We start from the raw sequence: 11,706 nt of genomic DNA, 5'->3' as shown, positions 1-11,706 counted from the left end.
CGCAGTATTAGTGGATCTCTTTCATCGTCAGGAAGAAAGGGTTCATTTAATAGGAGAAGCTCATATTTTATATCCTTGAAGATATAAACTTGGCGATAAACATCTGGAGAAGGTGTAGATGTAAGGAAATTCTCAAAAGTGGGAAGAATAGAACAGGAATAAAAAAGGGCTAATGTTAACAATGACTCTCTCCACGAAGGCTACAGCAGCCTCCTCATTCCAGCTCAGCTGTTTTCTCTCTGAAATCATAAACTGCAACATTAATCTGTTTGTCTTTAATATCCTCACATAGGAAACAATTCTGGACTTGCTGACCAGTGAGAACTTGTTAAATCAAAAAGGTTCTTTCCTCCCAAAAGGCTACTCATCAGACTTTTCCACCCTTTGACAAAGTCTAAGATTAGAAATCAATGGGACCCTAGAGCCTGAAGACTGGACAAGTTGAGCTGTCAACTTTAAAAGGACTTGAGCAGCTTTCTGTGCAGCCCCAATAACAGTAACATATAGTATGAATGCCCTCAACTTTGAACCTCCCCTTCAAACACTATCCCTCTAACATATTTGATACAAAAAAGATTTTGTATTTAAATATAACTTTAAAATTATTTACTTCCACTCACTCAGCATGAGTACAGACCAGAGACCCAAGTACTTTTTTGAAGTTTCTTGGGATAAATTGTTGCTACCCAAGAAAAGACTGTTATTTTCCCAATAGTAACACTAAAGGAAATTCCCCTGGAACTTTTCCAGTTATCTCATTTCTCTTCCTGCCTCTCCCTCTTTGAAAGAGACTGAAATCAAGCCTAGTGAAAGTCACTCATTCTCTACCCAAGGACAGCTTTCCTGGAGAACATACATATAAGACAATTTAGTGGAGGCAGCAGAGGTGCCAATAACTGGCTTCTTATGGAGCTAATAGGGCATTTGCTTCCTGGGCAACATCTGTATCACTACTTCTTAAAGGAGTTACAGAGGTCTTTGGAGAAGAATCAGGACAATTTTCACTGTGCTCTGAGGCTAAGCAGATGGTCAGAGAAGTATCAGTATTTTGAAGGCTAAAATAAGGGCAGATATTCCCACAGAAGGTGACTCCGGTAAAGGAGTAGATATGGGACCCATCCTCCATGTTGTAAAAGGACACATCTCCAGCCTCCCAATCCAAGAAAACTCCTATCCTGTGGGGGAACCCCTGCAGCTTCAGAGTCTCTGGCTTGGAGGTAAGAGCCATGAATTGCCCTTCCTTGCATGCCACCACCCAGAAATTCTTCTCTGGACTTTCTACAAACCACCCCTCTCTCATCACTGTTTCTGAACAAACACCCAGAGTCCATCTAGTTCCTGGTCTAACTTCTGTCCCCTTATTTACTTCTACCTCCCAACAATGTCTCCCTACGGTAAAGCAATTCTGACCCAGAACACTGAAGGTTTCAGATTCCCCTTGCCCTTGGTGTGTGGGGGCATCATGGTTCTGAGGAATATTCTCTCTTGTAGAAATCTGTCTTCTATTCTCAGATAAGATGAGGTTGGGATGAGCTGTGTCTGGATCCAGAGAAATAACCACTGTAGGTGTAGAGGAAAAAAATAGATTCGTGATTAGTCCATTATAGACTTTTTGGCCTTAGGAAAGATGCAAATCCTGAATAAATACAATGGATAAAGACAAGAGAGAGAACTGGAAGAGTAAGTAAAAGCAATCTATGTTTTATTCTGTGTTCATTCCTAGGAGATATATAATGAGTAAGTCATAGAAAGCCAGGGTTGGACCAGACCTTCAGTAATCATCTGATCCAGGCAGCTGAGACCATCTACCCAGGATAACTGCGTCATTGAAAACCTCCAGGGCTGAGTATTTCAGGCTAGGGTCTCTGTATCCTTCTTCAAATTTCTATTATTTTTCTTCTTGCTCTTAATAATTTGATCCTATCATATTTCCAATCACAGTGTTTTTACTTTCATTTAAGCCTCGTCAGTATCATTTTTCTGTGGGCTTTTGTATTAACTAAGCCATCCCTTTCTCAGATATCCATATAATATTTCTAATGACTGAAATCCCGGTCTTTGCAGTCAGTAAGATCTCAACCTTGATAATCTCTTTGTCCTTAATAGCTGTGATCCTGGTGAAGTTACTTTGCTTCTTTTAGACAGAAAACCCTCATGATGATGTACAAAATTATGATATCTCAGTGTAGTCTATTAAGAGCAATAAATGATAGTGTGTAGAGAACTAAATACTATGTCTTGTACATGACAAATGCTTGGTAAATTTTAGCTTCCAATAGATATGGTAATGTTTAAAACCAGTAGTGATAGTAGCAATAGTACTAACACTGGTAGTAATTAATCTGCTTTTTGTCAAAACAAACATCCTCAATAACTAAAGTTTATCTCATAAAAATTTGTATATAAGCATGAAAATAAATTTAAATTATTGGAGGATTAAATTTATTAGGAAATGTTTGTATGTGGAATGAAATTCTAAGTAAAATAGCATGCACTAGAAGTTGATAAGCTGCCACTCTGGAAAAATTCTAAGAAGGTCTGGATCATTTTTCACTTTATAGAGTTGCAAGAACCTCTTCTCTATCTCAAGCTACCACCTGGCTACCTCTTAATGGAACTACTATTTTAATGTTATTCATGTGAATTCACCACATTCCTTCAGTCTCAGTTTAAATATAAATTCCTTGGGGGGAATTCCTTTAATCCAATATTTTCTGCTTGGCAATCTATTATTCCTTCATAACATTCATCACAATTTGAACTTTCTCAAGAATTCAGAGATCCAGTCTGCTTTATTTATTTGATACTGTATAAATGGTGGTATACCTTCATGCTGAATGAACGAATGAGTAAATGGTCTCAGAACACTACAAAGTCTGCTAACATTTCAGCATGTGATTGAGAGATAGTGAAAGCCATGGAATGAATAACCAATATACAAATGCAAGAGTGACTCATTTGTATAGAAGAGATAATTTGGAACAAAATAATAAGGTCACATACCTGGTTCAAAATGTTCCTTTCTCCAGTCTAAAAACAGCAACAACAACAAAAATTTTTAAAAATCAAATGGTAAAATATGCCATGAATATGTCTTATGAAGTAGTGTAATGTACTCTCCCCCATCCTTCTTTCTGGGCTCCCAACTGAAAAATAAAGTCTCCAGAAGATAGTGCCTCTCTGGAAAATGCCCTGAAAATGTCTCATGAAAACTTGGGGCAATTGAAAACAAAAGACAACACCAGAGTTACTTACCAGCATACAACTTTGCTTTTCTCCAGTCTAAAATAAAACAAAGGAATTACATTCTCTCATTTATAGAACCTTCACTTCAAAGCATGAAATTATAGAGACCACATGAAATGTGAAGGTTTATGATAGTACTATAGTTCTATGTTCTAATGACATTTCTACAGTATTTGATTTCTATTCTCCTATTCTATTCCTATCTCCTATTCCATTCTCATATTTCCACATTTCCACAACACATTGGCGTTGAAACAGGAGGATCCAATTCTTACAGGAGAAGGATAAACCAGGCTTGAATTGTGTAGATATGCTGTAAAGCCTAAACTTTCCTGAACTGCCTCCACATCTTTGAGTCTCACATGACTCCAAATGCTTAACCAAGCATTCCCCAGCTCTCACCAGATATGCTCTCACCAAGCAGGAAAGCTCCCCACCTATATAATTCCCCTATTAATCAAGTCAGCTGAACCCTCCTAACCATGGTCTTCAAACTAATGGGCTTCATTTCCCTGTCAGCCTGCAACAGTTTCCAAACAAGACAATCACATACGTTTTCATAACAGAAAGTTAAAAGAGAAGGCACCTCAACCTCTTGTTACTATAGTGTTTGCCTCCTACAACCCTTGCTGGTTTACTCTACTCCCAAGTGCAATCCCCACGGTCCTGCATGACGTTCAGTGCCTTCCTCCTCCAGGCCCTGAGTGTGTGTGACTGATACAGTTCTGTTCATCTCATCTGTCTCATGTTGGGTGTCATGGATTGGACCATCTTACATTATTTAGGGTGGGGATCTCTCCCTCATCAGCAAGGTAAGTAGGAAGCAATCAAAAATGGGGGATGATGAGATAGTTGACTCAACCATTACCTCAACAGAACTTACCTTGGTGATATAATTTCTTCCTTTTGGCTGAAAAGGAAGAACAGCCAATAAGATGCCAAGTACACAATATAAAGTAAGGACTCAACTTCCTCTATAAGAACAAAGGGAATGGAGAACTTACCAAGTTCTTTTCTGAGTGATTCTATAAAGAAAAAAATAATAATATAACAGATTCTTTAGGAAAAAAGTTCAAGTTTATTTTCTAGTTTGAGTTACTAAGCTCAGATCCTAAATACCACTTCTTTATAACTAGATCAAGAAATTTAATTAAATTGAAACTTACTGTGATTATTATTTTCCAATTTCATGTTTATTTCAGTGAGTTTTCTCTCTATATTAGATCTATCGGACCTTTTTTTTCTTCTACAGGCCCTGGATTACATCATTTATTGAGGGCTTGAGGTTCTAATTCAGTCATATGCTTGTCTCGATGTTTAACAGATGCAACCCATATACACAACTATGCTAACAAACCCATAAATTCTTTACCTTTGGCTTCACTTTCTTTTGATTTCTCTTCCCTGGTGTATTTTACTCTTTGCTTTTCTTGTTTGTTCTTCCAGGCCAAACATACAACAGCACTCAAGCAAATTACAAGTATGGTAAAAGTCACAGCAAATGCTGCATTCCAAGGCGATGTCCTAGGGAAGAAGGGCTCTGACACAAAGCCCCAAAACCCCATTAAAAACATGCACCAAGAAAACCTATTCCATCCCAGTTCCCAAATACCCCCTTACTGTTTTCCTGTCCCCAAAATGAGCAACACTGACCTGGGATTGAAATGGTTTCCACCTGCTCTTGTCCAAAGAAGGGGTTCTTCATGGAGCAGGACACCTTGTTCTTTGAGCTTTCTCTTACTATGAGGGATGACTCTATCTGAAACAACCCATCGTCATCTTGGGTCTCGTCCTCAGAGAGAGATGATATCTTGTCTCCCCTTGAGTCTTTCCATTGTACCTCAGGCTGGGGAAACCATCCCTTGCCTGTGCATGTCAGTTTTATTCCTTCATCTTCTGGACCCACCATAAAGATATGAGGACCAGATCCCAGACCTGGAGAGGAAAGTCATTCATCTGAAACCTGGCCACTTTTGTTCAGAAATTTCTGATATTACAAGTAGGATCAGTATGTAAAGATGACAAAGCACCATACTTTTGGATGAGAGGAAATAATTTATTTTCTTCTTTCATGAGAGAAAAGGTTATTTAAGGTTCAAAAATCACAGCAGATGTAAAGCTGATATTAAGACTTATACCAATGCATGTCACACATTCTCTACACAAGCAAATCTACAATTAGATCATAGAGAGATAAAGAATAGAGGTGGAGTAAAATTTACAAATGCTGGATTTTTTCTAAAAAAGAAATCCATATTTCTATATCTCTTTTCCATCTATTCCATTTATTGCAGTCTCAAGGAAGACTACTTTTCTGAGCTTAAAATGAGATCTTTGTTCATCATTTCCTTAAGCAGTCTGTCTTTGCAATTTTTCCAAATATTTTCTCTTCTTCTAAGCAGAGATTATCAAAAAGATAAAGGTAACCAAGTAAAGTAAATCAATGAAAGAGTTAAGGTCTGTTTTCTTCTTTTACACTCATCCCTGTCTTTTCCCTTTCCATCACCTCTCCTCTTCTTCAACTCATCACAAGACGTGTCTATTAGTGGATTAGTTTAACCAGCACTTACATCAAAACATGACATTACATAATACTGGAAGAACCCATTAAACATTTTAGAATAATGATCTTCCCGATTTCTAAGACTATATATTATTTTACCATTTTGAACCTCATATCATACAGTATGGATCCTCTTATATCTGGCTCCCTCCGGCTCCAGTTCCTTAGATGTCAGAAATATATTCAGAACTTCAGCTACATCATCTTTTTTTGTTATAAAATAAAACACAATTAATATTTACTACCACAATCTGATCTGATATGGAGAACACATGAAAGGAATCTGAAAGACAATCCATCTTCTCATAATTGCCAGAGGGAGCCAAGCAAAGGAGATGAACATGTGAGTGAAATCAGTGCTGAGAAATATGCAGCAGACCAAAGACCAAAATGCATCTCCTAGAAGAATATAGCCATTGAAGTCCCAACTTGAAGAAATGAGTAGACAAAAGCTATACCAATGTTGAGAGAGAAGAACGGGAAGGGATACCCATTCCTGAGCACAGAAGTGACTATACTAGGCAAACATTAACTGAATGAAAGATTAGTGTAGATATATAATTAACCAACTGTTTCTAAATGTCAAACTTGTCTTTATATCTGTGAGTCAGTGAAGTGATAAGGGAAAGATACTGAAAAATATCATAACTCTCATGAACTTGGTTTTGAAACTGAAAATCTGACCTCTTACTGAGAGGCTACTAAAGTGGAATCACAGTACATAACTGGAAGAGTTTGTCACTCTTTCCTTCAAGATCTAATTAATTTGGCATTTTCCTATTAAAGTTACACATAAGAAGATGGACAAAATGAGTCTATGGATATCTTGTTAGATAGCATCAATTGAGAAGTATTACTCTAAGACAGGTCTAACATATTCAAAGAAGAAGGGTATCACAATTGAAAAACAACAAGTTTGTCTTAGCAGAGAGTATAAACCTCCAGAAAATGAAATAGTATGATACTGTGAAAGAAATGAACCAATAAATTACCAAAACCACATAAAGAATTTAGAATGTACTTTGGTACATATAGGAAGTTTATAGAAAATAATGCATTTGTAAATTGGTGAAGATGATTTTCTGCATTACTCACTACAGTGTATAAATAAGTGAATATACATTGGAATTGAAAAAATATTTTAAGTACTACATACTATACTCAAATAACATTTTTGAAGCTTAAATTTATAAATGTAAAAATAAAACAATGAAAAGAGATAGAAATAAATTGCAACTATATTCAATTAACTACATAGAAAAATTTCACAAGTATAATAAAAAAAGACAGGCATTAAACGTTCATGTATGTGAAATTCAAAACAAGCAAAACTAATCTATGAAGTTAGAAATTAGACTAATCACCAACCTTGAGGAAATAGTGACTTGAAGAGAAAAATAGATTTTTCTGGATTCTAATTAAGTTCTGCATTCTAATCTGGGTGCTAGTTATTTAGTTTTATTCATTTTTAAAAATATATGGAATGGTACATTTTAAATTAGGAATAAATTCTCTATGTTACATTTCTACATATTTTACAAAATGAAAGCATTAGGAGAAAGTGAAATTTTATTCTGTGTTGGCATAGAAGGGCATGTCAAAGTGTGCCATAAAAATAAGAAGACACGAGGCGGGCTCGGTGACTCAGCCTGTAATCCCGTGCCTTTGGGAGGCTGAGGTGAGTGGATTGCCTGAGCCCGCGGGTTCGAGACCCGCATGGGCAGCGAGATCTCATCTCTACAATAAAGCAAAAAAAAAATCAGCCGGGCGTGGTAGCGCATGCCTTAATTACAGCTACTTTGAAGGCTGAGGCGGAAGGATCACCGGAGCCCAGCAGGTTGATGCTGCAGTGGCTGGGAGCGGCCACTGCACTCCAGTCTGGGCCACAGAGTGAGACTCCAACTAAAAAAAAAAAATAAAAAAAATAAGAAAAAAAAAATGGGCTCTGAGGGGGATAATCTGTGTGATAGAACCCAAAAGCAAAAAGAATGTTGTCACGACCTGCCTGAGCATTTTTGTGCACATTATCACTACTGACCCAGTAGAGTCCTGTAGACAATCCCTGACACACAGTTATTCTCAGTCTATTCCAGACTTTTCACACTGGCTCCTCTCTTCAGAGTCTTTTATTTCCCCAAAACCATTCAGTTTAATATTGTTTTCCAATCTTGCTTCACTTAATTACTGAACGTTGATTATTTTCAGACCTCAGCATTCCGCTCATACATTTTTTTCTTCAATATTAATAGCACTTGTCACAACGTTTGTAGTCACTTCCTATAAACGATGCAATCAGGACCCCACCATCAATGCTCCCAGTGGAGTCTCTGTTCACCAAATAAGACAAGCAGGGTGTGGACTCTGAGAGAAAAGACACAGTTTGGTAATCATGGTGTTTTCCTTCAATATGAATGGGGAGAGACATGAGTGGAAAACAAACTACCTATTTTGATAATAGATATTTCTAGAAGTGGCTCAATTTTAAAATAAATGCATAAAAAGACCAAGCGCATTTCGGGTGAAATCCAGTATCTAGGATGTTGGCCAACTCCCTGCATACCTGCCTCTGTCTCTCCTGTATACCATCATCCTCCAAAAATCAAAAATAAAATGCTTTCATTTCACTGCAAGTGACATATATTCTCGGATAATTACTCACCTATCACCTTTAGCTCTAAAATGGCTTCTTCAAAATCACTGCCTTTTTTAAAAAAACACTTGTATATTCCATTGTCTGAGACCCGGAGACTGTGGATTCTCACAGCTACTCTTCCATCAGAGATGTAATCTTTCACCAACTCTGCTCTCCCTTTGAAATCAACGAGCTGTTCTCCGGCCTGCTCCTGTCCATCCTGATACACGAACACAGCCTCTGAGAATTGGGAGCGGAACCACCGCAGCTCCATGTTCTTCACACTCATCGCTGGGGACACACGACAAGGCAGCACTGTATCCGCACCCAGCATGGCCACAATGGGCTCTGAGGGGCCGATCACCACAAATGAATCTGTGGAATAAGGCTCAACGTGAAAAGATTGTCAACAGAACTTGATTGGCTATTTTAGAGCACAACACTGAGACTCACAGACAATCCCTCATACACTCCATTATTTACAGCACAAATTCAGGCTGAAATGTGGTGGTGAACCAGGCAAAGAGGATTTCTACACTCATGCAACTTACAATCAATAAGGTGATCTCACATTAGGCAAATTTTTACATTTGATTTAATCATTAAAATTTGATTTTGTTATTGCAATGATAGTAAATTTTATCAAGGAGATAGGAAGAGTGCTGAGAAATCATAAAACTAATGTTTTTAATCAGGTCTTGGTCATCAGAAAAAAGTATTCCTCATGAAGCCAAGACCTCAGTGAATTAGAAGGTATTAATAAAATAATTCTACCTCATCATTACCTCTAAAGTAATCATATAATGATTTATTTGCCTGTACATGAAGTGGAGAATTTAGAATCAATCCAGGTATATATGAGAACAAACAAAGTGATTCAATCCTTCTATTTAAAGAATAAGACTACTCAAGCATAGAAAATATAAATTATTCTCACCTGAGCCCCACATGGATGACTGGAGAATTAGGATACAGAAGAGGTCTCTTGGCAGAGAGAAATTCAGACAACCTATCATCTTTCCCAGAGCAGAGAACAGACTGACACAGAGGGAGATCTTAAAAATAGCTGAAATAAAGACATGAATGGGACCCACAGTTATATAGATTATAGCTAAGGTGCTTCCCGGGTCTTTCAAGAAATGGTCTCCTGGAGCTCTCAAATAACTGCAGTTCTCTCCCAGGAAACACCAGAGAAGCTTTGACACTCACAAAAAAACTGTTTTGTTTCCCTTCTCCAGACAAATGTCCTCACCTCAACAGTCATGTTCAGCAGAAATAAATCTGCCCACAATCTCCTTAAACCTTTCTCTTTTTCAAAAAGAACACTTTTTCCAATGGACAGCAAGATGGAGGGAGGCAACACAGTGCTGAGTGAGGCTTTAATTCAAACATGCGCTGTCCTCAATGAATTTTCTCCACACACTTTCCTATATGATGAAGGAGTAAACATAACCTGGCCTGTCTTCTGTCAACCCCCAGGAAATCTGTCCAGATTATCTCAATGCTCCAGTACTTACTTGCCCATCACCCACAAAATATTCACGCAGCACTCACATCTTTTAAGTTCTTCTTAAAGAGATGAAGGCATCCCGGAACTTATTCTCACTGCTGTAGACACCAAGGATAGAAAAAGCCACCCGTTCATTCCTCTAGTTCCCTTCTTGGCTGTTTGCAGGTCTCTCCTATGAGTCTTGCTCCAAGATGGTAAGGGGATACGAGACTTCGGAAAACTTGGTGCCTTTGAGGGGTAAAGAAATTCAGAAAACAGGAGACAAAAAACTCCCACACAGGAGCCCGTTGGCAAAAGCTTAACAGTCACTCTGACATACTCAAAACTGAAAGTATAATAAAACAAGAAAAAAGAACTTTGAACTGGCAGAAATAATAAATCTACCTAATAATTACATACTTACAAGATACAGAGAGAATAAAAAACAACTAATTTATTTCTTTCTGAAATACATATTACACTGGTAAATCACACAAATATTAGAATTTAACTGCCTATGTTAAGATTCTGATGAAGATATTTACGAGTTTATGATTTTGGGACAAGTTACACAACTTTTCTATGTCTCAATCTCCTCAACTAACAATGGATTTGATAATACTACATACTTTTAAATTTTGTGTGTAAAGTACTTGGAAGAGCATCAGTAGCACATAATTTTGTGTTAACAATTTTTATTTTAATGTCCTGCTCAATTCACCTAAATATATCTTTCATTTTGATGATAAATTTCATTCCTTTAGATAGATAACTGAAAAGACACAGACACATTTCAACTTTCTGACACTCCTCCATAGAAAGTTCCTTCACTGACACTAGGTTAAATCCATCTTGACCAAGATGAAATAGAAGCAGTATCAACAATCCCAAAGTGAGTCTCCCTGCCCTTTTCTTACTTCCGCGCTGTGACTATGAGAAGAAGTAAAGATGCGGTTTCTGTCCTTTGTTTATGTAATCCATTTTTGCTTGTTTTTGTTTTTGTTTTTAATATTTAATCAATATTTTTTATTATGGTTTTGTGGGGTACAGTTAAGGATTAGGTATACAATTACGTTTCATTCAGGCACCCTGTTGATAAGAGGTGTTTCCCCACCCCAGACAGATTATGCTACTGTTAATCCCATCCCTCTCCCCCCCATAGTTTTGCAGTACCATCAGTCATTTTCTTATACTATTACGTTGGATGTTCAAGGTCCATTATATGAGTGAGAACATGTGATACTCGGATCTTTGTTTCTGTGAGAGGTCACTCAGTATTATAGACTCTAGTTCCATCCAGGTTGCTGCAAAATTCATGATTTTGTTCTTTTTTATGGCTTCATAGTATTCCATCATGTATATGTGCCACATTTTTTTAATCCAGTCCTCTTTTGATGGACAGCATGGTTGTTTCCAGATTCTTGCTATTGTGAACAACGCTGTGAAAAACATACGTGTGCAGGTATCTTTTTTATAGAGTGATTTGAGTTCTTCAGGGTATATTCCCAGTAGGGGGATTGCGGGGTCATATGGAAAGTCGATTTTTAGAGCTTTTAGGAATCGCCACACTGCTTTCCACAGAGGTTGCAATCCCACCAACAGTGTAGAAGTGTTCCCTTTTTACCACACCCTCTCCAGCAGCTGTTATTTTTTGAGTAGTTGATAATTGCCAATATGACTGGAGTTGGGTGGTATCTCATTGTGGTTTTGATTTGCATCTCCCTGATGATTAGTGAGGTTGAGCATTTCTTCATGTGTTTGTTGGCTGCTCAGATG

The 11,706-nt window shown here is 37.5% G+C and overlaps 1 protein-coding gene across 1 annotated transcript; it reads right to left on the bottom strand.

Annotated features, from left to right (window-relative positions):
- Positions 1–904: 904 nt before the first annotated feature.
- LOC103251372 (butyrophilin subfamily 1 member A1-like) lies at positions 905–9,457 on the bottom strand. Its single transcript, XM_008049945.1, has 9 exons — positions 9,379–9,457; positions 8,469–8,816; positions 4,900–5,181; positions 4,619–4,786; positions 4,251–4,271; positions 4,130–4,156; positions 3,256–3,282; positions 3,004–3,030; positions 905–1,560 (listed from the first exon to the last, which is right to left on the bottom strand). Exons 1-9 carry the CDS (start codon positions 9,455–9,457, stop codon positions 905–907), a joined length of 1,635 nt encoding a protein of 544 aa, XP_008048136.1.
- Positions 9,458–11,706: the final 2,249 nt, after the last annotated feature.

The sequence above is a fragment of the Carlito syrichta genome, unplaced genomic scaffold (assembly GCF_000164805.1).
Source record: "Carlito syrichta isolate Samal-C Ts95f unplaced genomic scaffold, Tarsius_syrichta-2.0.1 Scaffold142249, whole genome shotgun sequence".
In the NCBI taxonomy this organism is placed as follows: domain Eukaryota; kingdom Metazoa; phylum Chordata; class Mammalia; order Primates; family Tarsiidae; genus Carlito; species Carlito syrichta.
This window is presented reverse-complemented; position numbering and strand designations above follow the sequence as displayed.

Bases quoted from the DNA above. Each gene is read 5' to 3' on its own strand.
- LOC103251372 (XM_008049945.1), bottom strand. From the start codon at position 9,457: ATGATAGGTTGTCTGAATTTCTCTCTGCCAAGAGACCTCTTCTGTATC. The intron at 4,272-4,618 runs GTAAAGAATTTA...TTTTCTTTATAG, and splicing joins AAAAGAAAGTGAAGCCAAAG to AATCACTCAGAAAAGAACTT. The intron at 3,283-4,129 runs GTAAGTTCTGTT...GTTTTATTTTAG, and splicing joins GAAGAAATTATATCACCAAG to ACTGGAGAAAAGCAAAGTTG.